The sequence below is a fragment of the Ursus arctos genome, unplaced genomic scaffold (assembly GCF_023065955.2).
Source record: "Ursus arctos isolate Adak ecotype North America unplaced genomic scaffold, UrsArc2.0 scaffold_3, whole genome shotgun sequence".
Classification (NCBI taxonomy): Eukaryota; Metazoa; Chordata; class Mammalia; order Carnivora; family Ursidae; genus Ursus; species Ursus arctos.
In genome coordinates, this window is record NW_026622985.1 from 20,680,542 (window position 1) to 20,707,698 (window position 27,157).

General features: G+C 37.9%; 2 protein-coding genes across 5 annotated transcripts in view; one reads left to right on the forward strand and one right to left on the reverse strand.

Moving 5' to 3' along the window:
- Positions 1 to 245: 245 nt before the first annotated feature.
- Positions 246 to 4,417, reverse strand: TMEM60 (transmembrane protein 60). Its single transcript, XM_026504379.4, has 2 exons — positions 4,096 to 4,417; positions 246 to 941 (listed from the first exon to the last, which is right to left on the reverse strand). The coding sequence occupies exon 2, from the start codon at positions 889 to 891 to the stop codon at positions 490 to 492; it is 402 nt and encodes a 133-aa protein (XP_026360164.1). The 5' UTR covers positions 892 to 941; positions 4,096 to 4,417; the 3' UTR covers positions 246 to 489.
- Positions 4,418 to 4,641: 224 nt separating this feature from the next.
- The window catches only part of PHTF2 (putative homeodomain transcription factor 2), a 115,690-nt gene continuing 93,174 nt past the window's right edge, over positions 4,642 to 27,157 (forward strand). The window contains exon 1 of one of the 4 annotated variants that reach the window (XM_026504395.4): positions 4,642 to 4,844. The gene's annotated coding sequence lies outside the window, so the exon portion shown is untranslated. Of the gene's footprint in view, positions 4,845 to 13,400; positions 13,488 to 27,157 lie in introns of those variants that run through there. The other 3 variants (XM_044385971.3, XM_057304512.1, XM_057304510.1) reach the window with 3 other exon arrangements.

The window sequence follows — 27,157 nt, forward strand, 5'->3', positions numbered from 1 at the left end:
TTAGCTTAGATAAAAATCAAACTCTCAGATTCCTCCCGAATGTAAAAATGAAGTGGCACAACTATTTCAGTACCTAGTTTTTTTTCCTCCGTAATTTACAAGCACAAATGACCATTTACTTTGGTCATAATGGGGCTATGATATATTAAACTTCTACCCAAATAATGTAGATTAAAGACTTTGTATTTCTATACTTTAAAAATTGACCACATATGTACAACAGATTTAAGAGTCAAGTAGAAAAATAAGGTCAAAAACAAACTTTATTTATATAGGGATAGTAAGGGTATTAATAACTGAAATATTGAATAATTAAGCTTTGGGTTGACCAGAAGTCCATGATTCACAAAGACTATTTTATGGAAGCAGTATAAAACTACATTTGGTTATTTTTCTCAGTTCTCTGGTATTCTTCAAGCTTGCAAGGATTCAGAACACTTTAATGATAGCTTGTTGAACAGCAATAAAATGAAATGATGTCCTTAGAAGTCAGTCTCTCACAAAAAAGACGTTATATCCGAGTTCTATCAAAGCCCCAGCCAGTAAGGCCCATAAAGGAATGAAGACATAGGACAGATTCATGGTAGTAAACTGTTCCAGTTTAGCACAAAGTGCAAGGCAGAAGGCTAATTTAAGTAACATTGCAATGAGGTACCAGGCTTTTTTTTTAATGTTGTGTGATCCATGTCGAGGGTCAAAGCCAGACTTACATCGCCCAGCCATTTTCACAATCAGCATGACAAGAAGGATAGTATCAAATATCCAGACTGGAATAAATATGAGGAACCAGTTCCAAGGTGCCTTCTCATCCAGTTTCAACACCAACATGATCAAGAAGAGTAATGTGAAAAGCCAGGTGAGTAGTACTCTCTGAGCCAAGGACATTCTCATTTAAACAGTTTAAAGAGGCTGTTGCAGAGTCGAAAAAAGGGAAACACACCCTAAGAGAAGGAAAAAAAGTCAGGATTGTTTTTGTATCAGAAAAAAAAAAATCACTTCCATTCCTGGTAAACAAAGCTGGCTCTTCCCCACTCACAAATTTCCTAATTTTGAAAACATTCTATTATTCTTCCTTTCAAACCCTGTAAAATTTGTAGCCATCTTTGACAACATTACATTCATCATTCCATATAGCCCATGACAAAATACAATAAAACTTTTAGTTTATCAACTTTTAGTACATCGACTGGGCATAAGCTCTATTCAAAATATCTGTTCCTTTTTCATTGCTGTCACTCAAGTTTAGGTATGCATGACTTTATTCCTGTACCCCAGGGATATTCTTAAATTCTATTTGTACATCTGTACATCTATAAATTTTCATTCAATTTCGAGATGTACTAAGAAAAAGCACTCAAAATGAAAGTAGTGAAAAAGGAGGAAGTAGTCACCAGTCAAGGGAGGAGTTTTAATAAGGAGGAAATAGGTTAAAAAAATTCAGATTTAATACAGATTCTATTATAAATTCTATTTAATATAGAATTAAGATTGTAAGGAGACCATTGGGCTAAATAATAAGAATACATTGATAATACTGGATTTTCACATAGTTTAGTCTGTGGGTCTTTTAAAATTAAACTTTCTCACTGCAATTCTTATAAATACCTATTAGTCTGAATTTTTTCTTTTTTACTACTACTCATTACATATTTTTTGGTTTGTGGTATAGATCCTGATTTTTTTTGCTACTTGGTATCGAATAATCAAGACCACTTAAACTTTTGACATTTTGTTATTAGATGCTAAATTATTCAATAATGTAGCCTCTTTCTTTCTCTCTTTCTTCCTTTTTTAAAGAATGTGGGGCTTGAACTTAGGCCTCTGAGATCAAGAGTTGCATGCCCTACCAACTGAGCCAGCCAGGCAACTGGAAGTTATTTCTTATATCCCTAAAATATAAGAACTGTCTATAGATCTGTCTTACTGACCTATATTTCTGTTTTGCACTAGTACTATATGACTGTGACGAGATATGTTCTAGGATATACTCTAATATCTGAAAGGACTAGTACCTACTACTCATGGATTTCTTTTCCAAAGTATTTCGCCCTTTCATTTTTTTTTTCACTGCTAAAATCACTAATTCTTAAAAACCTGGAATTTTGATTGGGACACATTAATCTATAATACACAGGTATAAGCATTTATTTAGTCTTCACATACAGGATGACACTATGTTCTATACTTGTTCAAGCTTTTTATATCAACCTTGTGACCGTTTGGAAAAAGGGTTAAGTAGAATGGAAATCAGAAGCCAGACTGCATCAGCTGGGTTAGGAGTTAAAGAACATAACAAAATGTAAACAGCTGATAACACTTTATTCCTCTGAAACATTCGGAGAAGAAAAGATGAAAGATATTATAATGAGACTGAGAAGGGGTTAGGAAGAAATTTTTCAGTAAAGGAAGAATCTAAATATGATTATAAAATGAGGGGAAATAAGCCACAAAGGAGTGATAGACTGCGAGAGGACACTTGATGGAAAGAGGAAAACATCAGAAGGTGGTGGGGTAGCAAAAGCATGAGGGGTAGCAGTAAAAATGCAGGAAGAAATAAGAAACATGGAAAAAGTGAAGAAACTGGCTAGATGAATAAAATGTCCCAGACTAGCATATTTAATTAATTATATTTTAAAACTAACTGCGAGGGGGTCCTGGGTGGTTTAGTTGGTTGGGTGTCTGCCTTCAGCTGCGGTCATGATCTCAGGGTCCTGGGATCAAGCCCAACATCAGGCTCCCTGCTCAGCGGGAGGTCTGCTTCTCTCTCTCCCTTTGCCCCTCCCCTGCTTGTTCTCTCTCTCTCTCTCTCTCATGAATAATCTTAAAAAAAATAAAGCTAATTTTGATATTCTTTGCTACACCTCTACTGCTTTAAACAGTGGGTGGCTATCATGGGGCAAGAGCGTGTATCTAATGTTTTACTATATAGTGCCTTAGGATCTCCTAACTCCCCTCCTCCCCTGATACCCATCTGCTAGCACTTGTTTACTTAGCTGGCAGATCGGATGCTTCATACTGCAGTATGAAAAGCAGATGCTTTTGCTCCCAGGAAGGCATTTTCTCCAGATCTCTTTTCCTGACCAAAGGCTGCCATAGTGGGATGTGGGGCTGACTTTGGAAGAAGAGGTGTGAGGGGTGTGAACTGATTTTTAACTACAAATGGATTTCATGCTGTAAATCAAGTTTGCTCAAACCTGATCTCCAATCTTTCTGGACATTTTTGTGAACCTTTAAAAAGTTTATGATACTACACTTGTTTAAACCCCTTTTCCATCAGCCATTGGATGAGTCAGGGTTCAAATTTTCACATGTAGGACTGAGTAAGCAACTGGTCATAGAAACGGTTGCTGCACTCAACATAGGTACTTTAGGACTGGAGATGGAAGGGTGATATAAAGAGCATATAGTCTTGTGGCTTCAAGTTTTATAATGTGGGATGCAACAAAGTTCTGTATGCACTTATCTTCTCCATTGCCCCAAAATGGAAATCGAAAGGGCTCTGCCCACAGTTCCAGCATCTAGCTGTTGTGTGTGCACTCATTAATTTGCCCACGGTGCGTTCTACACCACCCCCATTTCCTTCTCTCGCTACTGCCAACACTCTTCCAAATGAATCCATCCCATCTCAAAGACAGTTTTGCGTAAGAGCCCACAACACAATTCCTCCAAACAATGAGTCGCTTTCGAAAGGCTCCTGCAACAACAGCCTTGTCGAAATTAACCTCCCTTCAGAGGAACAGCGCTCTGCTTACAACTTACATGATTTTTGGGCCTTCTTGTCCCTAGAACTTCTCGACATTCCAAAACTATTCTCGCCCTTAGTCTTCAAACCCCTATGGTCCGCCCTAATTCGGACTATTCTCATTCTGCGCTTTGGGCCCAGCACATTTTGGGAGCTTGAACGCGGTTTCTTGCACACGATCCAAAACGCACGCAGAAACCTGGTGCCAAGCAGGTGTCTGTATGTTTGGCAGAGAGTGTAAGGGGGTGGGAGGCAGCGACAAACCCCCTGAGGCATCGGGAAGCCAGCGCAGGGGCACCGGGTGAGCAAATGCACCTCCGGAGAATGCCGGCCCACTGGAGCCCGGGACTCACCTGGCAGCGCCGCTGGCCGGAGAGCGGGGAGGAGCACGAAGATCAGAAAACTCGCCAGTTTGGATACTTGGCCTTTTCCACGCTTTCTCCTCCATTAAATCCAGAGCCCGTCACATGATAATCAAGAAAAAGATCTCAGTTCCGCCTCCCAAACCACCGCGGTGGAGTCTCTGTGTTCTACCTCAGGGCCACGCCCACATCCGGGGCAGGTTCTCACCGCCCCTGGGTCTACCCTCTCTACGTATAGGTAGAGAGGATGCCAATCTGGTTCCAGAGGCCCTTTTCCCTGTGGTAATTGGACCATTTGGCCACCAGTGCGAACCAACCGACCTTTTCTTACGTTCGGGTTCGTCAAAACGGCGGCTATAAAAGAAGCCACTAGGCCCGCCTCTCTACCGCTACGGGCTAGGAGGAAAGTCAGTCTAGCACAGCCTGTAGTATCCGTGGTCCCATTGGGCCCACAGATGCCAATCTGACCAGCCAGCGCTCAGCTCCGCCCCCGAGGGGCGCCCCGCCCCTTTTCTCGCCCTCCCCGCCCCTTTTCTCGCCCTCCCCGCCAGCGCGCGGAGACTGCAGGCTCCGGCGCAAAATCCTGCGGGAGAGGGGGTGGGGCGACAGCTCTGGAGGCAGCGCTCCCGCCGGCAGCCTCGTTGTGACTCCTCCGGCTCCCGCAGCGGCGGCGGCGCTCGCCTCGGAGTCTCCCGCGCGCACCCCAGCCGCCTCCTAGCGGCGCGGCGCCTGCTCCTACGGTAAGAGCCGGCATCACCTCCGTGCTTGGGCGGGCCGTGTGGAGGTCGTTGGGTTCTGACAGAATCCTGGGGATGGAGCAGGACGAGGGAGGAAAGCGGCGGGCAGGATGGAGGTGGGGGCTCCGGGGCCAACGCAACGCCCTCCGCCGCCGGTGACTTCCCCGGCAGCCGCTGGCACCTGCGCGCCGGGCTCATCCGTGGTCACCTCCCATCATTTGACCGGTGGCAGAGGCTCAGCCTCCCTCCTCCCGAGCCCGTGCCGTCCTCGAGCCTGGATGGTGACGGGCCGAAGCCCAGCGCCGCCTCCCGCCCCTCCGCCCCCTCTCGCGGCCCCTCTCCTTCGCTTCCTTCCCCTGGCGCTGTGCTGGGGGCGCGCCGGGTCCTGGAGGGCGTGCAGGGGCATCGGGTGGCCGAGCCGGGCGGGCGGGAGAGGTCAGCTAGCGGCCGGAGGAGCGGGCTCGGGCGGAGGGGCGACTGTGCGCACGCTGTGCGCAGGCTGGAGGGAGGGTCTCTGCCCTGCACCCACTGAGCAGGCAACAGTTTAGTTCTCTGATTCCAGCACTGACTGCGGAGCGGGTGCTGAAATCCTCTCAGGGGCCTTAAGGGCTGTTTCCCCTCTGGAAACAATACTGCAGTCCATTAGCTTGTTTTACCTTTTCTTATTTTTATCTGCCTAATGTTGAAAGCCAGTATTTTGGTATTGTTCCTTCGGGTCATGACTTTTAAACTCAACACCTTCTATAACTTTGGAGAGCATTCTGTCACTGATCCATCACTCTATTTTTAGCCTGACCAAAAAAAAAAAAAAAAAAAAAAGGACACACAAAACCCCAGACTACTTTATATCATTATATACTGACTGGGAAGTAAAGGATCTGGAACAATTTATTATTCTAAGTATTTATATATCAAGTAATTTTTAAATTCGTGAATTATTAAATATTTTGTAATATATACTTGCTGTCTTTGTTTATGATATATCCTCCTTAATTTAAGGTTGTTTTGTTAATTGTGTGCTTTGATTTTATAGTTTTTGGTTAGCTTGAGCCAACTAGATGTTTTAGGATTTTTCTTTTTTCTTTTTTTTTTTTCCTCCTCTAAGACTTTGGGTATAGCCATAGTATTTGCTCTTGTTTTTAGAGATAATGCATGTTTTAAAAAATTTGTTTCCTCCCCAACTGGATTTTTTTCATAGCTTTTTTAAAGTTGGAAGGGGGAATTCTGAGAATTTGGAAACTGTACTTTAGCCTAAAGAGCTGTAAAATAGCATAATGATTTGAAATCCTAACTTCTTGGAGTAAACATTGCTAAGTTTAAGAGAAGAAAATGGGTGTCCCCTGTCAGTTGTAGTCGCTCAGCCTCCAGATTCCAGAGGAAAGCCATCTAGAGGTCTGGGGAGAATGAGCCATGCCTGAGACCAGACAGGCACAAGGTGGTTCCAGGAAAATTTCTTGCTGGGTAAATAGCCTGCCTCCCCCACAGGTTAGTTACGTGCATGCATCAGATAGTATTAAGTTAGGCGTTAGTAAGGTAGGAAGTGTCTTTTCTAACTTTTACCACTTTCTGATAGGGCATGAAAATGTAGTAAAGGAAAAAAGTATAATGTACAATGGGGGCACTCTTGTATAGTCAAACATCCCAGAGTAAACTTTTTTTTCAGTTCAAACTGGCAGTGGACAGTTGGCCCTAAAAATCAAGTAGGTGGTCTGAGCAATTTTTATTTTTTTATTATTTTTTAAATATTTATTTATCTTTTGTTTTAAGTAAGCTCTACATCCAATGTGGGGCTTGAACTCACAACCCTGAGATCAAGAATCCCATGCTCTACTGACTGAGCCAGCCTGGCATCCTGGCCTGAACAATTTTATTTTCCCTTTTTGGCCTGAACAGTTCTTAAACCAACGAACCTTTTTGCTAGCCCATTTAATACAAAATTTCAAGGAATTTATAATTAAAAAGGCTACAGTAGACTAAGCCAAAGAAAACTTAGGGCGACATATATCAAAAATGAGGATCGAAAGATATTTGGATTGCCTCCATACTATCTTGTTTAATCTTTATAATGCACAGTACAGGTATGTACTGTGATTACTGTTCTGTTTTATAGATGCCTTAACCAAAACTTAGCTTAATTCATTTGTTCAAGATTTCTCAGCTAATAAGTTAGTGGAGGTGGGATTCAAATCCAGGCAATGTGATTACAAAGCCTAACATCCAAGCCAATATGCTTTACCACCATAGTGGCTTCTTAGAGACCTGGTATAAGGAGACTGATTGGTGGAAAGTAATGCTGCAAAATCATAAACTGAATAAGAATATTGTACATATTCAGTAACACTTTGAGTCACTGTAGAGTAGGCACTGTTGAGTATTGCTGGGATGTAAAGACGGAGTCGCCTTTCCTGTCTTTAGTGGGAGAGAGAAATAAATAATGATGATAAAATACAATATATACTATAAGAGAGTGCTAGAAAGTCTGTGATTTAATGGAAGATAATTCAGTTGAAGTTTAGACGTACCCACATTTGAATTCCTGTTTGGCTTTGCGACTTTAACATGATAGTAAGCCTTTTTCAGCTTCAGTTTTCTTATCTGTTAAATGGAGAGGAATTACTTCAAAGGGGAGTATTAAGCATTAGACAGAGTATGTAAAGTACTGGCACACTGGTAAGCCCTGAATAAAGAAGACTGAATAATATTCATAGAGTGGAGAGGGGTTGGAGGTGTTGTGGGGAGCTATCACTGGAGCCTTAAAGGGTAAGTAGTAGTTTTCATTGTTGGGGAAGGAGGGCATCCCGCACAGATAGAACAGGAGGCAGGGTCACAGAACAGGAATATGGATTGCTGAGGGAATGGCAAGTAATTGTAGCTTTGTATAAAAAGTATTTGTAAAGGTCAATATTTAAATGGTAATTGTGTATAAATGTGGCTGGGCAAGGTGAGTACTACCCAATTTTGGCAGTTGGAAATTGCATATTAGATATTAAAATTATAGGAAATCCTCAACAGTTTGTGCATTGTTATATTTTTATTTGATATTTACCATTTAATACTTATTTTCCCCAGTAACAAATAAAATTTCATTTCCAAACATGTCCAGCTAAGCACTTTGATTATTTGAGTGCAATATTTCATTCTAGGCTATAAAGGAAGACTTACACCACTAGAGGCATTTGCACTTAATTTGTGGAATGTATTTTGGAATTACTTAAAAAAGAAGAATCTTAAAGTGGCTGTTGCTTCCCTTAACCCCTTTGCCTAGTATGTAGCCACATAGGGCCAATATTGCAAACTACCCCTTGTAAATATGCTGACTGCTTTTTCTGAATCTAAATTTGAGACATAACGGTGGGACAGAATGTTTTAAATTGGGGCTGCTCTTAAAAAAATCTAAGAAAAAGTCCCATGTGTATATCTTCCTTTTGGGTTAGCACAGAACCATGAGTACTTCCATTGGATATATAAATGTAAATCATCACTTCATGACCAGAATTATTTGACTCAGTTGAAAATATTAAATGCCATTTAGGAAAGCTGCATTTTTATTCCCACTTGTTAGCCTCATACAAATTGCTAAAATGCCACAAAATATAGAGATCAGATTTCACATGAGAAAAATGGACTGCTTCCTATAACAGGTAGTTTTAGAGCACTAGGAAAGAAAATATGCTGGACTTCATTCTGAGTAGTGAACAGGAACTGGGCAGGAAATGGCTGTGGCTGAACCACTACCTGATAATAATCATAACACGATTGAATTTGACATTTAATGAGAGGAAGTAAAGGGGGGGGAAAGTGCACTGTATGCAGCTTTCCAGTTTCAGAAATAGTAGGGGAAAGGGCTGTTAAAAGTGTTTCTACAGAAATTTTGAAGATATGTAATAGGCACTCATATTTGTTGCATGAATGAGCACCTTAGTAAAACATTCCGTAAAAGGTCTGTTCCAGATAGCAAAAAACTTACTAAAGTTGCGTGGCACGAGTTTTGGTGCTCTGCAGACCTAGGTTCAAGTCTCAATTCTACAGTCCATCAGTTGTGTGACATTGGGCTCATTATGTAATCTTTTCGAGGTTCAGTTTTATTTAGTCATAAAATGGAGATATTTACTGTGTAAGATTTTGAAAATTAAAGGAGCTAATGTATGTAAAGCATTTGACACATTGCCTAGCTTATAAGACATGTTCAAAAAATGGTTGTTGCTATTATTTGACTAAGTTGAACAGGTGTGTTTTTTATTTTATCTTATTTTAATTAATTAATTAACTTATTTATTTTAGCGAGGTGGGTGGGGCAGAGAGGGAGAGGCAGAGAGAGAATCTTAAGCAGGCTTCATGGAGCAGCCTGGCACAGGGCTCAGTCTCACAACCCTGAGATTGTGACCTGAGCTGAAATTCATTTTTTTTTTATTTTAAAGATTTTATTCATTTATTTAACAGAGAGAGACAGCCAGTGAGAGAGGGAACACAAGCAGGGGGAGTGGGAGAGAAAGAAGCAGGCTCCCAGCGGAAGAGCCTGATGTGGGGCTCGATCCCAGAACTCCGGGATCACACCCTGAGTCGAAGGCAGACGCTTAACGACTGAGCCACTCAGGTGCCCCTGAGCCACTCAGGTGCCCGCTGAGCTGAAATTCAGAGTTGGAGGCTTAGCTGACTGACTAAGCCACCCAGGTGCCCCAAATAGGTGTTTTTTTTTTTTTTTTTAATACAATTCTCAAATAGAGTAAGGGGAGCCAGAAAATGGCAAACAAATAAAACCTTAAGAGGAGACAATAGGATGTTATACAGGCAACAGGCAGAGTTGAATAAAAAAATCGAGTCATTGCAGCCACATACAAAACAAGGGATAAGATAGGGAAAGGGCTTCATAGTCTCAATTTTTTTTTCCTGAAGAAAGTAGGTCAGATTCATTAAACCAGATAGAGTAAATAAATAAGGTTTTGCTCTTCTTAATGACAGTAAAAGGAATACTGAAATTGGGTCTCTTGTACTGTGAGTTTAGTATATACATGGAAAGGGACTTTTTTTTCTCAAATCCCTTAGCCACATTCTTATCTCTGAAATTCTTTTAACAGATAAAAGCCATTAATTTTACAGTTATAGAGAAAGCTTTAATTGCAAGTAATCTTGGGAGATAGAGCAGGTTAATTTAACTACATATATTTCTCAAGTATTGATCCCATATTCCCATTGCCTACTATATATCTTTTGGGCAGTGACTGTCTAAATGCATCATGCATTTGTTGGAAAATAAACATATGTTCTCGTTCTCCAATCAGTTTCTTCTCTGTATTCCTTATCCTAATGAGTAGTTCTTCTGTTGCTCAAGCCAAGAATCATGGAGCATCCTTACTCTTTCACTCTCTGTACCTTTCATATCCAGTCAATAACTACATGTGGTCTTTCTTTCTCTTTACTAGCTATCCATCTTTTAACCATGCCCTGTCCCAACACCCACCCCTCATTGACACTGACTTATTTTAGACGCTCATCATTTTTTCCCCAGATTATTATTAGTCTCCTTGGTTTTAATTTAGCCTCATATTAATCAGTTCTTCACACAGCTTCCTTCTAGAATGATGTTGCTGAATACTAATATAGTCATATTAAAGTTATATTCTTAATGCCAGCACATGATGATAGTTAATAAATATTAGATCCTTCCGTGTATCTTAAACTTAAGATAATACTAAGTGACTTGTTTACCAATACCTAGAGTTTTCTTTGTGGGAAAGGTATTAACAACTACTTTAATTTCATTAATAGAGGGCTACTTAATTTATTTATTTATTTTGTTTTTGAATTAGCATCAATAGTTTGCATCTTTTTTTAAGATTTTTTATTTATTTGAGAGAGAGAGAGAGCCTGAGCAAGGGTGAGGGGTAGAGGGAAAGGGGAGAGAGTCTTCAGCAGACCATGCTGAGCATAGAGCTGGACTCGGGACTCCATCACAAGACCCTGAGATCATGACCTGAGCTGAAACCAAGAGTTGGATGCTTAACAGACTGCTCCATCCAGGCACAGCAATAGTTTATATTTCAAAGAGTTTGTCTATTTAAGCTGTTAAATTGTCATAAAATTGTTCATAATATTCTTTTATTATCTTTTTAATGTTTTAAGATCTATAGCTATGTCCCCTCTCTCATTCCTGACTGTTAATTTGTGCATTTTTTTCATTTTTTTCCTTTTCAGTTCGGCTAGAGATTTGTCTGTTTTATTGATATTCAAAAGAGTGGCTTTTGGTTTTCTTCATTGGTCTTTTTCTCAATTTCAGTGATTTCTATTCTTTATTAATTTTCTTTCTGTTTTTCACTTTGCATTTTATTAGCTTGAATCTTAAAATAAAAACTTCATTAGTTTATTGTCTTCTGATATAAATGTTTAATGCTATAAAATTTCCCTCTGAATAGTGCTTTGGCTGTATCCAATGAATTTCAATATGTTGTTTTTTCGTTTTTACATAGTTCAGAAATCCTTGCTGATTTTATTTGTGATTTCTTCTTTGACCCCATTGGTTATAAATGAGTATACATATGGGATTTTTCAGGTGTTGATTTCTGATTTAATTTCACTGTGCTCAGAGAACGTACATTGTAAGATTTGAGTCATTTTAAATTTATTGAGACTTGTTTTATGGTCCAGAATATGGTCTGTCTTGGTAAATGATTCGTGTGTACTTGAAAAGAAACTTGGGTGGAGTGGCTATAAATGTCAGGTCAAATTGATTGGTAGAATTGCTCAAGTTTTCTCGGTCCTTACTGATTTTATGTGTACTTGTTCTAGCAGTTTTTAAGAGAAGGGTATTGAAATCTCTGAATAGAATTGTGGACTTGCCAGTTTCTGCTTATACTTTCTTCAGTTTGGCTTCGTATATTTTGAAGTTCTGTTACTAGATGCATGCATTTTTAGGATTATTGTGATTTCTTGATGAATTGGATCCCTTTATCATTGTGAAATGGCTCTCTTTATTTCTGGTAATATGCCTTGCTCTGAAATCTACTTTGTCTAGCTTTCTTTTGATTGGTATTAGCATGGTGCATCTTTTTCCATCCTTTTACTTTTATTCATTTGTGTGTATTTGAAGTAGATTTCTGGTAGATGGCATATAGTTCAATCTTTGTTTTTTTAATCCAGTTTTCTAATCTTTGCTTTTTAGTTTAGGTCATTTATGTTTAATGTGATTATTGATATTGTTGGGTTTAAATCTATCTTGCTATTTGTGTTTTATTTGTCCATCTGCTTTTTGTTTTTGCTCTTTGCCTTTTACTTTGCATTTTTTGAGTATTTTTTTATGACTGCTTTATATCTTTCTTTTGGCTTTTTATCATCTATAGCTTTTTTGTTTTGGTTTGTTTTTTGGTTTTTTTTGTTTGTTTGTAGTGTTTATATGTATCTTTAACTTATCACAGTTTATTTTTGGGTAAAATACCACTTCACATATCAAATAACAACCTTAAAACACTGTAGTTCCATTTCTCCTTCTCATTCTTGTGTTATTGTCATACGTTCTAGTTCTACATATGCTTAAATCCCACAATATATTTTTAGTTTTTTAGCTTTAAATGGTCAGTTCTCATAAGTGGATTTAAAAATAACTTTTAGAAAAAAGGCTCTTATTTTCACCCACATTTGTCCCATTTTCAAGGCTCTTCCTTCCTTTGAAATTCCTTTTCCATCTGGTATCATTTTCCTTTTGCCTGAATGATTACCTTTAGTATTTATTGTAAGCTGAATTAGTGCTGAGGTGTCTTTCAGCTTTTATATGTCTGAAAAAAACCTTTTTTTTTGTGCTTCAGTTTTCAAAGGTATTTTTGCTGGGTATAGAATTCTAGATGGACAGTTTTTCTTCTTTCAGGACTTTAATGATATGGCTTTAATGATGCTCCACTATCTTCTCGTTTTCTGACATGAAATCTGCTGTTATCTTTATTTCCATATACTGAAAGTGTTTTTTGTCTCTGGCTACTTTTAGAATAATTTCTTTAACACTAGTTTAAAGCACTTTTATTTTGAGGTGCTTTGGTGTAGTTTTATGTTTATTATGCTTAGGGTTAGTTGAGCTTCTTGGGTTTGTGGATTTATCATTGTCATCAAACTTAGAAAAATTTTGGTCATTATTTCTTCAAATAGTTTTTCTCTCTTCCTTTACTCTCTCTTTTCATTTTGGTACTCCACTTACACATATGTTGACGAACTGATTTTGTTTCACACCTAACTAATAATGGTTTTTTTTTTTTTTTCATTTTTCCCCTCCTTGTTTCAATTTGGATAATGTCTATTGCTATGTCTTCAAAATTACTAACTTTTTCTTATACTGATTTTTAATCTGCAGTTAATCTTATCCATTGTATTTTTCTTGTTAAACATTGTATTTTTCATCTCTAGAAGTTTGATTTGAATCTTGTTTATATCTTCCATGTCTTTCCTTAGTGCTCATACTTTCTTCTTTTACTTTCTTAAATATATGGAGTCTATGATAGACGGGGTTTTTTTTAAATCGTGGTTAAAAATGCATCACATAAAAGTTATTATCTTAACCATTTTCACCCTTTTTAACCAGTTCGAGAGTATTAAGTAGATTCACATTGCTGCGAAACAACTCTGGAATCTGAAACACCTCCTCTTTTCTCCTTCTGCCACATCCAGGTAACTACTTTTCTACTTTCTGTCTTTATGAATTTGACCACACTAGGTACCTTATATAAATGGAATCATACAGTATTTGTTTTTTTGTGACTGGCTTATTTCATTCGGCATAATGTCCTCAAGATTCATCCATGTTGTAGTTTATGACAGGATTTCCTTTAAAGCTGAATAATATCTTATTGTATATGTATACATCATTTTTTGTATCCAGTGATCCATTGGTAGATGTTTGGTTTACTTCTACCTCTTGGTTATTGTGGATAGTGCTGCTCTGAACATGGGTGTGCAAAAATCTCTTCAAGATCAAGCCTTCACTCCTTGTAGATATATATCCAGAAGTGGGATTACTGAGTCATATGGTAATTCTATTTTTAATTTTTTGAGGAACCTCTGTACTGTTTTCTATAGTGGTTGCACTATTTTACTATTCCACTAACAGTACACAAGGGTTCCAGTTTTTCTACATCATTGCTTATTATTTTCAGTTTTGTTGTTATTTTCAGTTATTTTCACTTGTTATTTTCAGTTTTGTTGATAGTGGCTATCCTAATGGGTGTGAGATGATATCTCATGGTTTTGATTTGTGTTTCCCTGATGATTAGTGATGTTGAGCACCTTTTCATATGCTTGTTGGTATTTGTACATCATCGTTGGAGAAATGTCTATTCAGGTCTATTGCCCATGTTTTAATGGAGTGATTTTTTGTTGTTAAGAAGGAGTTCTTTATATAATTCTAGTTATTAATTCCTTATCAGCTATATAATTTGCAAATATTTTCTTCCATTCTATGGGCTTTTCACTCTATTGATTGTAGCCTTTGATGCACAAAAGTTTTTAAGTTTGATAGAGGCCCATTTACCTACTTTTGCTTTTGTTGTCTGTACTTTTGGTGTCATACCCAGGAAATCATTGCCAAGTCCAAAATCGTGAAGTTTTGCCCCTAAGTTAGTCGTCTAGGAGTTTGTTTTATGTCTTTATTCATTTTTTGTTAATTTTTGCATGTGGTATAATGGGCCACCTTCATTCTTTTGCATGTGACTCTCTAGTTCTCCCCGCATCAGTTGTAGAAGAGTCTGTTCTTTCCCATTGAGTAGTTCTGGTACTCTTGTCAAAGATCATTTGACCATCTACGTGAGGGTTTATTTCTGGACTCTGTTTTATTCCATTGGTCTTTTTTTCTGCCTTTATGCCAGTAGTACACTGTTTTGATTAATATAGCTTTGTAATATGTTTTGAAATAAACTGTGAGTCCTTCAATTTTGTTCTTCTTTTTCAAAATTATTTTGTCTATCTGGGGTCCTTTGAGATTCCATATGAATTTCAGGATGGATTTTTCTATTCTTGCAAAAAAAATACTGTGGAATTTTGATAGAAATTGTGCTGAATCTGTAGATCACTTTGGATAGTGTGGACTTCTTTAATAATACTAAGTCTTCCAATCCATGAACATAAGGTTGCTTTCCACTTTTGTCTCTTTAATTTTTTTCAGCAATGTTTTGTATGTAATACCTGTTTTAATGTCCTTCCTTACTTATCCTATCACTTTTGTCATTTCTGGGTCCATTTTTAGAACTAATTTTTCTCCTTCTGAGAGAAGGATTCTATTTTCCTATTTCTTTGCATGCTTGCTCATTTTTGTTTGGATATTAGACATTGTGAATTTTGTTGTTTGGAGCTGCCTTTCCTTTGTATTACTTTTAATATTTTGAGGTTTCTTCTGAGATACAGTTAAGTTACTTAGAAACAGTTTAATTTTCCAAGGCTTGTGTTTTAAGCTTTGTTAGGTGAGACCTGAGCATCCTTTAGTACAAGGTTAATTTTTCTTACTACAGGCACAATGTCCTTCTGAATATTCTAGCTGTTGCCCATTGTTACACGATTACTTCACTCTCTGAACTCTTAATCACCCCTGGGTGAACTTTGGTAATTGTTTCCCTTGCTCCTGTCTAGTAGTTCTGTCCCTGGTTTCAGATAGTTTCCCTGCATACATGTTTGATCAGTATTCAGCAGGAGAGTCAGGGGGAGTGTTCTACAGAACTCCAGAGCTTTCTTCTTTCTGATACTTTGCCCTGGGAACTCTACCTGCCTTGGTGTTCCTGAACCCCCTATCTGTCTTCTCAATTTGGGGAGTCTGTCTAGATCTGATTTTCCCATGTTAGTATTATATCCCGGAAACTCTACACTTGGGAAGTCATACAGCTTACTTTTGTTGCCTCTTTCAGAGATTGTGCTGCCTATTGCCCAGTGTCTGAAAGCTTTTCACTATTGTGTCCATGTTTTTAGTATTTAAGTTGGGAAAATTAATCTGGTCCCTGATACTCCATAATGGTTAGATTAAGTATATTAAGTTTTAAAATCATAATTTTAATGGTAAGTACGTAAAGTACCATTTTTTGTTGTTTTAATTAAGTCCCATGATTTCAGAATGTATTAGCTTTGCATATCCAGAACCAAAGTAAACCATATGTTCTGATTGGATGAATGTGTCTATGTTCATCCTCCTCAGCATTCCTATTTCATTTAAAACAAGTGTAGGAATGTATGATGAGTTAAAAGGTGAGCAGCTAATTGCATTTTCTTCTTTTATAAACTCAGTTCTCATGACAAAAATTGTGTGAGTGTGAAAAACATGATTAGATTATTACTAGGGGAAATTAATGAGAAGTGTTTATTCCTCTAAGGGTGTAATCATTCAGATTTTTCATCATTGGAAAATATTTGCAACAATTACAAAAATGCTGCTATGATCCAGAGTTATCTTTTATATTTTGAGCAGTCAATTTAACTTAACTTTGAAGTAATAAGTATTAAACATTGTTAAAAATCTCTGTGGGGGAAATGGGCTTTAAGATATTAGAAGAGTGTATCTAAAAATCTGCCTCCTCATTGATCATAGGCAACTGAAATGACCTTTTTCTTTTGATGGAGGTGGATTTGTAAATTTGTAAAATCAAAACACAGAGATAGTTTTCTTGTGCTTATCCTGTTCTTTTCCATCGCTGCAACCACACTAAATGAGAAAATAAGCTTAATTATAAGAGGAAGGCTTTATGTATATTAAGTTGATGGTTTGTGTATAGAAGATTAACATGAAAAAGGAGGTATTTTAAAACTGAATTAAAGCTTATTATAGCTATTTTCTTTTTTATTTTGACATAATTTCAGACCTTAAGGAAAAGTTATATAAGAATAGTGTAGATAGGGGTGCCTGGTGGCTCCGTTGGTTGAGCATCCAACTCTGGATTGAGGCTCAGGTCATGATACTGGAGTCCTGGGGTTGAGCCCTGCATCAGGCTCCAGGCTCAGTGCGGAGTCTGCTTGGGATTCTCTCTTTCCTTCCCCCTCTGCCCTTCCCCCATTCATGCTTTTTCTCTCTGTCTAAAATAAATGAAATCTTAAGAAAAAGAATAGTATAAAGAATTTCTTTGTACCTTCAACCAAATTTAACTATAAACATTTTCCTACATTTGCTTTATCCTTACTTTTTTCCATATGTACATATACCTATACATATTTCTTGACTCATTCGAGTCATGATAATCCTTTACCTCTGCTTACCTCAGTTTTATTTCCTAAAAACAAGACAATTCACCAACATAAGCAAAGTACAAGTGATCAAAAATCAGGAAATTAACATGGATACAATACTATTATTTAAGCTGCTGATTTTATTCACATTTCACCAATTGTCACAGTACTATCCAGATAGCAAAAGAAAATCCAGGATCACACATTGCATTTAGACATCATGTCTCTTTAGTTTCCTTTAAACTGGAATATTTCTTAAGCCTATGTTTGTATTTCATGATACTGACATTTTTTTAAGTGTTGAGATGTGATTTTGTTGAATGTCCTTCCATTTTACTTTGGTTGATTTTTCTCCCATGATTGGATTCAGGTTATATACTTTGGGCAGGAATATCACAGATATAATTTGTGTTTTTCGCAGTGCATTATATCAAGAAGCAAATGCTACAATTTCTTATATTACAGGTATTGATAACTTTTGATCATTTAGTTAAGGTGATACCTGACAGGTTTCTCCAAAGTAAAATCACTCTTTGTAGCTAATACGTATCGGTGGAGAGATATTTTGATTATGTAAATATCCTATTAACTCTCAAACTTGTCCGTTACCTTTAGTATTTATTGCTGTTTCTTGCATGAATCAGTTATTAAGTTTGTTGCTTAAAAGTTCTTATCCCAGGGGTGCCTGGATGGTTCAGTAGGCTAAGCATTGACTCTTGATCTCAACTCAGGTCTTGGTCCCCGGGTTATGAGTTCAAGCCCTGCATTGGGCTCCACACTTGACATGAAGCTTACTTAAAAAAAAAAAAAAAAAAAAAAAAATAGTTCTCATCACAGAGGCGCATGACTGGCTCAGTCAGTAGAACATGCAACTCTTTATCTAGGGGTTGTGAGTTCAAGTGCCACGTTTGGTGTAGAGCCTACCAAAAAATGTTTGCTTCACAAGGAAAAAAAATTGTAATTGAAGTAATAGATGTTAACCGGATTTATTGTGGTGATCATTTCACAATATATACATAAATCATGTTGTACAACTTATGCAGTGTTTTGTATCAATTATATCTCAGTAAGACTGGGTAAAAAGATTGTCGCCAAATGGTGACTTTTTTTTTTTTTTTCTAATTCTCTAATTTCTTCTGTGTTAGCTGGCTTCCTGCTATAACGGAAAGCTTCCCTCTCATTTCATTCATTCACTCATTTATTCGTTCATATCAGTATAGACTCATTGATTCTTACTTTAACTTTTGACAATGCCCGTATCATTCCTTGAGCACCTTCTTAATTTCTGACCCCATGCTTGAGATGTTCCAGAATCATTTTGTACTGTCTCTGTGCCAGCTGGAATCAGACATTTCTCTAAGGAGCCTTGGTTTCTTTTACTGTAGAATGGTATTTAGAGATTTGGTTGCTACATGTGCTTATTGCTACTAAGGAATCATTGCTTCTAGGCCCTCTCAGTGGACATAGCTAAATGTATATGTATGAGTATGTATGTGTGTAGATCTGTGTAATATGTCTTTATTTTCAGAAAGGATTATTGAGTTAAGCCGTGTCATGGCTGCTAAGGATAAAAAAGTGAATATATTCTTAAGCTGCATGACCAAGTGATCATGTCCCAATTAATAGAAGTTATAAGTCTACTGTGTTTTGTATTGTTCAAATAAATAGATTATTTTGTTGGCCAACTAGATTTCAGGAATTATTTAGATCTTATCTGGTGAGGAAGATGACTTGGATGGTGAGAGGAATGGAAATCATGTTCTATGAAGAACAGTTGAAGGAGCTACGAACATTTAGTCTGGGAAAAGAAAGATTAACAATAGCACATATTTATTATATTATTGTATTTGAAGGCTGAAGATGTGGTAAATATATTTTATACTCATTTGGAGCATATAACTAATACAGGTGAATGGAACTTAAGAGAGATGTAATTTCTCTCTGCATAAGGAAAACTTTGAGGCAGACTCTTTTAATGGAGTGAGCTGCCTTGAAAACTTCAGACTCAGTTATTACCTCTAAAATCAGAGGGAAAGTTTGCCATTTTTATATAATTAATTCATGCTGTGAGAAGTTGGAACTACTTGAAAGACAGCTTAGTATGCTATACTTAGTGGCTTAGTTAATTGTATGTTTCACAAGATGCATCATGAGGAGAGGATTCTGTTCTAAATAAGTGTAAGAAATAATATGTACATAGTCTTCTCTTGGATATTTATAATGCACAGGAGAAGGCTCTGAGAAGTCCTTAAGTAAGGAAACTTTTATCTGACTTTTTCTAAACTAGTAGATTTAGGGGACAGGTTAGGCTGCAGATGGAATCTACATACATGGTATTTAAACCAAGATACCTGAAGTGATCATCAAAGGATTAAATAAAGCCAGAGAAGATGTCCAAACACTGAGCTCAGAGAGAAGAAGAGAGTCAGCAAAGAAGCTGAGGAGTAGCCAGAAAGTCAGGAGCAAACCCAAGAGAGGTTTCCTAGAAGCTAAGTGAATAAAGTGTTCCAGGAGGAGGGAACATAATCAGCTGCATCATATACTGCAGGTAGGTTGAGTACAATGAACAACTGAGACCTGACCATTGGATTTAGCAACTAGAAGTCATTGGTATCCTTAAAGAGAGCTTTCAGTAGAGTGTAGGGAGTAAAGGCATGGTCAGATTGAAGAGAGAAGGTGGAGAAATTGGAAGAGATAGCAAAGCTTTGCTGTGATGGAGAGATGAGAAATGGAATAGTTGCTGTTGTTGAGCACCTACTGTTGTCTTTTATTGTTGAAAAGATAAGGCAAAAATGAAAAGAATAAACTATACGTAGTTGAGCTCATGATTCTGGTTTAAGTAGTATTGTAGCATGTTTATAAAGTGCTTTTCTCTGTGGTATGGATTTGAATGGGCTGAAAATTGAACTATTGGTTTCCTGATTTATAGAAAATTCCCTCAGATTAGAATGTAGTAGGTTAAGGGGCACCTGGGCGGCTAAGTCAGTTAAGTGTGTGCCTTCGGCTCAGGTCACATTCCCAGGGTCCTCAGATCAAGCCTCACATCAGGCTCCCTGCTCAGTGGGGAGTCTGCTTCTCACTCTTCCTCTCCCCTGCCCCTCTCCCCCGGTTCATGTTCTCTCTCTGTCTCAAATAAATAAAATAAAATCTTAAAAAAATAAAAAAAAGAATGTTGTAAGTTTAGTGGCTGTTAAATTGTGTTGCATTCCTGAGTTTCCAGGCAGTTAGGCCACTTGGCTTGGTAGTTAGCAGTAATATGGAACAAACCCCCCAAATTTCTTTTTTATTAATACTGAGTTGATGATGTGGACATATTAATAATGGTGTTAGATAAAATAGTGAGATTTGTTGGCCAGCAATATTTTCATCATTTTAAAAATGACTTGGTTTCCGACAATAGTTTGGTTGTCCCCTAAGAAGTATTCTGGTACATAAAAGCCATAAATCCTAGTTTTAAATTGGCCACTGTGACTATAGGACAGGAAACCCAGGGAACACAATTTGGTTCTCATTTCTACTTGACTATTAACTCTCCATCTACCTTCTTAGAACTAAACTCAGTCACTAAGTCCAATTACAGTTGATTCTTGTTTTTCACAGCAGTTGTGTTCTATACGGGGCCAGTGAACATTGAAGCCTAGCTCCTAGGGGAAGCACAGGGTTGAGTTCCTGTGAGCCACTGGTCACAACATTTTCATCAACTGATCGATCAGTACATAACCTTGCTTCATATGTGTTACTGCTTAAAGACATCTTTATTTATTGTTGGTTTATTAACATTGAATTCATGGCCAACAGCACTATAACTCATATGTAAATGAAACTTATCTAGCACGCATTTTCTTCATAAGGTTTATCAAAGCCTTCTTTTAAAAAATTTTTTTATTTAAATTCAATTCAGTTAACATATACTGTATTATTAGTTTCTGGGGTAGAATTCAGTGATTTATCAGTTGCATATAACACCCAGTGCTCATTACATCAAGTGCCCTCCTTAATGCCCATCACCCAATTACCCCATCCCCCCCACTCACCTCTCCTCCAGCAACCCTCAGTTTTTTTCCTAAAGTTCAGCATCTCCTCCCTCTCAGTTTTCATCTTATTTTATTTTTCCTTCCCTTCCCCTGTGGTCATCTGTTTTGTTTCACATAATAAGGACATCATATGGTATTTGTCTTTCTTTAACTGACTTATCTCACTTAGCATAATACACTCTAGTTCCATCCACAACATTGCAAATGGCAAGATTTCATTCTTTTTGATGGCTTTTGAGTAATATTCCATAGTATATATGTGTATATATATATATATATATATATATATATATATACACATATATACACACAAACAAATACATACATACCACATCTTTATCCATTCATCTGTTGATGGACATCTCAGCTCTTTCCATATTTTGGCTATTGTGGACATTGCTGCTATAAACCTTGGGGTGCATACACCTCTAGGGATCACTATGTTTGTATCCTTTGGATAAATACCTAGTAGTGCAGTTGCTGGGTTGTAGGGTAGCTCTGTTTTTAACTTTTTGAGGAACCTCCGTACTATTTTCCAGGGTAGCTGCACCAGTTTGCATCCCCACCAACAGTGTAAGGGAGTTGACCTTTCTCCACATCCTTGGCAACATCTGTTGTTCCCTGTGTTGTTAATTTTGACTGGTGTGAGGTGGCATCTCATTGTGATTTTGATTTGTATTTCCCTGATGCCAAGTGATATTGAGCATTTTTTATGTGTCTGTTAGCCATTTGTATGCCTTCTTTGGAGAAATGACTCTTTATGTCTTATGTCCATTTCTTGATTAGATTTTTGCTTTTTGGGTGTTGGATTTGGTAAGTTCTTCATAGGTTTTGGATACTCGCCTTTTATCTGATAAGTCATTTGCAAAAATCTTCTCCCATTCTGTAGGTTGCCTTTTAGTTTTGTCGACTATTTCCTTTGCTGTGCAGAAGCTTTTTATCCTGATGAAGTCCCAATAGTTCATTTTTGCTTTTGTTTCCCTTGCCTTTGGAGACGTCTAGCAAGAAGTTGCTGCGGCTGAGGTTAAAGAGGCTTCTGCCTGTGTTTTCCTCTCAAAGCCTTCTTGCATTAGGAGTACTAGACAGCACTTCAGCACTACCCTTAGGGGCTATTTTAAACAAAAAAAAAATTAGCAACAAAAACCAAAAATTGAAAAATTGTCACAAAAGAGACCACAAAAAGGATACTTATTTATAGTATGAAAGCTGTCTTAAGAAGACAGAGCATTGGGGCGCCTGGGTGGCACAGCGGTTAAGCGTCTGCCTTCGGCTCAGGGCGTGATCCCAGCGTTCTGGGATCGAGCCCCACATCAGGCTCCTCCGCTGGGAGCCTGCTTCTTCCTCTCCCACTCCCCCTGCTTGTGTTCCCTCTCTCGCTGGCTGTCTCTATCTCTGTCAAAAAAATAAATAAAATCTTAAAAAAAAAAAAAAAAAGACAGAGCATCATCTTGTTCAACCTCAGCTGGAAACCTGCACATCAGGCATCTCAAATTTTTTGCTACTCTGTGCATGTCTAGAAATGATTAAGAAAGCACTATGAGTATTGATTTTGAGCTTACAAGTTAAAAATTAGATAGAAGGCAAATTTGCATATAGCAGAATCTGTGAATAATCAAGACTATATTAGGTGAGAGATGGTTTTCCAAAATGTTAAATGAATATTTTGGAAGATATTTACATAATCAAATCAATTTATGAATATTAGGATTCCAGTTTACTAAAACTATAACTATTTAGAAATTGAAATCTAAAACTTGTAATTTTACCAAAGTTCTACAGATATGTGTCTTAAGAGTATAATCTGATACCAATTCCAATGTGTATGTTTTTCCCACACCACCAAGCAATTCTCCAGCATTAGCTGGGTGTGCCGTAATTCAACTCAGTTCTGACACTGTCACCTGGAGGTCACCTCACATCCTACCAGTTAAGGGCTCAGTCCCATAAGACTGCTTACCTGCGCCCCCCCCCCCCCATGCCAGTCACAAGTCCAGGTTGTCACCAGTGCTTCTGACTTACCTATAGGTTGGAGGTTCCCACAACTCCCTCCTGGAGTTCAGTTAATTTGCTAGAGCAGCTCACAGTACTCAGAGAAACATTTTACTTACTAGATTACTGGTTTATTACAAAAAGATATAACTTAGGAACATATAGCTAGGAGATGCATAGGACATGATATGGGGAAAGGGCACAGAGCTTCCATGCTGTCTGAGCACACCATTCTCCCCAAATCTCCACATGTTCACTAACCTGGAAGCTCTCCAAATCATGTACTTTTGGGTTTTTATGGAGGCTTGGTTACATAGGCATGATTGATTAAATCATTGACCATTGGCATTTGAACTCAATCGCTAACCTCTCTCTGCTTGCAGGAGGTTGGGGGAATGTGGGGGGGGGGGTACTAGGACTGAAAGTTCCAACCCTTTAATCACATGGTTGACTCCACTGGCGACCAGTACCCTTGTTTAGGTGCTTTCCAAAAGTCACCTCATTATAACAAAAGACACCTTTATCACTCTCACCATAGGAAATTCAGAGGGTTTTAAGAGCTCTGGGCTGGTAATAGGAACGAAGACCAAATATAGTTGACCTTTCAGCAACAAGGGTTTGAATTCCATGAGTCCACTCATATGCAGATTTTTCCCCCATAAATATGGTACTACAAATATAATTTTTCTTCCTTATGATTTTCTTAATACCATTTTTTTTCTCTAGCTTCCTTTACTGTAAGGAATACAGTATATAATACATACAACATACAAGATTTGTGTTCACCGGCTATTTATGTTAGCAGTGAGGCTTCCAGTCAGTAGCAGGCTATTAGTATTTAAGTGTTGGGGAAGTCAGAAGTTACATGTGGATTTTCAGCTTTGCAGGGGGATCTGTGCTCCAACCCTTCTGTTCAAGGGTCAACTACATTTCTTACTATGAATCAAAATATCACAGAGATGGTTATACAAAGTTTAGGAAAAAGAACAGCCCTAGAGCACCTTACCCACATTTTCACTTTTCCAGAGGCAAATACTTTCAACTTTTTTAGTCGATAAATTTTATTCACTTGTCTTTGTAGAGATGCACGTGACTTTGTCATCTGCAGGAACATGGAGAAATAGTCAGGCAGTGGTATATAGTGAGAATGTGGATCTGCTGTTTTCATAGCTTTCAACTAGACCTCCTTTCGGTCCCACCCTTACTCCAACTTCCAGTGGAACCTGTGCCACAGCCTTTGAAACTTTTGTTGGTTTTTATGGTGTAAATTGGGTTGATATTCTCTTTGGTCCACTGTTGTCTTCTGCTGTCTCAGATCTGCTAGGTCAGTTACTAGTCATATATCTTATTTCAAGCCTCATTTTTATTTTTATTTTCTCTCTATTCTCCCTGTGCTTATATGTGTATGCCTTTGCTGTAGATTCAGTTATATATTGTAAAGGAGTAAAGTTAGATGCCTGTGTTTCGTCTGCCTTTTTCCCCCTGCTAGTTTGAAATACTTAAATCTAAAATTACTCTTTAAGTAATTAAGTCATTTGAACACCGCTGCTGATATGTTCTCACGATTTAATTTCCTAATGATCGTGTTGTAGAAATATCTGAAATGACTTGTCAAATAGGTCAGAACAGGGAGAAAGTTATTTTAGACAGAGAAAATATGGCAAGGACTAGAAGGCAAGCATGAAAGCGTATGGTACATTCAGAAGCCCACATGGCTAGATTGTAGGCTAAGTATATGGATGACAAATTGGAGAGGGTAGGTGAGAGGTTGTGCATGGGAGAAGATAAAGATGATAGATGCTACTGATTGTAAAGGTGATAAATCTATGATCAGGTTGTTTTTAAAAAAAGGGTCTTTTCTCTATTGTACTGATTAAACTATTTTCTTAGGCAATGGGAAATCATTAGATAATTATAAGGAGGAGATAGACATGATGAGGCCAGGAGGTTTGAAAGTGAAGTAGTAGTAAGAGACTGTTAGATAGTCCTGGTAATAGATGATGTGGACTTGCACCAGGTCTGATAGTGGGCCAGGGCAGGGTTATATGAGAGGTGTTTTGGCAGTATGAGAAATAGACTATATTAGTTTATTCCTTCATATTTATTGAATGGTTCCTATGTGCCAGATATTGAACGGGTGCTGGTAGGAAAGGGAAAGAGACAAGAAAGCTTTTAGGGTTCTGTGCTTGAATAGCAGATAGTAAAAGAGGAGTCCATTTGAGGAGGGAAATGCATTTTAGTTTTATTTTCTTGAAGGTACTTGTAACAGGTTCACAGAAGAGCTTAATTTATGGTCCTGTATTTTCTGTCTAGTATCTTGAATTTATAAGAAGTGAAACTGGGTGTCTTCCCTTTACTTCCTCTGTTAGGAATAACAGAAGTAAAAGTGCAGCTGTTGTTAGTTTTGTTAAAAAACAAAATTAAACTGAGTGATTTTAAAGATTCGGTTGGCTTTATTCTATGATTCATGAATTAGGTGGTGTCCCTTGTAGCAAATAGAAAGGAGCTCCAAAGAGCTGAACAAAATGGAAGACTTTTATAGGCAGAAGGGGGATGGAAGGGGTCTATTAGGCAGATTACCTCACTAATGCTGACCAGGAAGTTCCATATTCACTGGTTTAAGATTACATTCCTGGGAGGGGATAAGTTGTGGTTACCTTAGGTATCAAGTCTTGGTTTGCTGATACGGTGTTAGCCAAGTGACTCCATTTTGGGCTTGTTGGCTTTTTTTTTGTTGCTGTTAACACTTTACAGCTCTGTCTTAGAATATTTAAATTTTACTTTTCAGTTGAGTCAGTAATTTGAAAGAGTACATTTAGTGCTTAAAATGTAAGCGTTGAAAAAAAGTAAATGTAGGGATTATGAGTAAAAACGAAGTAGGATCACAGAGCTTTTCTTCACTAAAACAAAAGAAAGAAGGCAAGAGTAGGTGGGGAGAGGGGAGGGCAAAAATTGGAATAAAAGAGGACAAAAAAGGGGTATGTGTGACCTTATGCCAAATACTGCAAAAACTGGAGGATGAGGAAGGAATGTGAAGATACCGGCTGTATAGCACAAGGTTTGTGATTCGAATCCCATATTCCAGAAGCCAGACTAAGGAAAGACAAGGCCTACAAAACAGTAAGCATGCTCACCAGTACTCTCCAGGGAGGCAGATCTAAGAGGTGAGTAGGGAGTGAAAAGTCAAGGAAAAATCTTTGTGAGAAGATCCTATATACTAATGCTGAGACTCACAGAGTCAGAAAACATTGCCATTTTGAATTATGCCTTGATTAAGGACAGGAGCCAAAGCCCATGAAGGTACAAGAGCCCTCTGACTGGAGGGATGGATCCTAATACAGGACACTTAATGAAATTTCAGCAGTGGCTATACTCAGTCTAAACTTAGCTCTCCCTTTTCCTATTTCCTGCCTCTTTGGGTTATAGAAAAATAGATTAAAAGCAGTATCCAGTTCTCAAACTGAAGATTGTGTGTATGTGTGCATACACATGTGAGCACAGAAATAAAAATGGTCCTAGCTAAGTGAGAAGGGTATAGAGATTGTCAAGCAGAACCAGTTGGATGTCAGAATAAGCAGGAGCTCAGCATAGGCTTCCCCATGTTAAAACACGATCAAGATTTAAAAAAAAAAAAAAAAAAAAAGCATGGCAGCTCTGCAAATATGCCACAGGAAAGAAATAAAGGAAAGAAATGACTATTAAAAGATGTCCTGCATCAGGATAAAGTGTATCCCTGAAATAGAGATTACAACAAACAAAACAGAAAAAACTACTCAGAAATATAATACAGACGAAAATTTCTGAAATGAAACATACATTTACAAGTTGAAAGGCACTAAATACCAGGGAAAATTTTTTTTGAAATGATTAAAATTGACTATACCCTAGTTGTTAGTAACTTCAAAAATGAGAGAATTATTTTGGCATCCTGGTCAAGAAGAGAACATGACCTACAGAAGCAGGGATAAAAATTTAGCTGGCTGCAGACTCTTCAATTATGGTCAGTTCCAGAAGACAACAGAACAATGTTTACAAAGTCTTGTTGGGAAAAAAGGGTGAACCAAAAGTATGCCGAAAAGTATCATTTAGATTTGGTTGGCTGCTAATAACTGTAGCTGT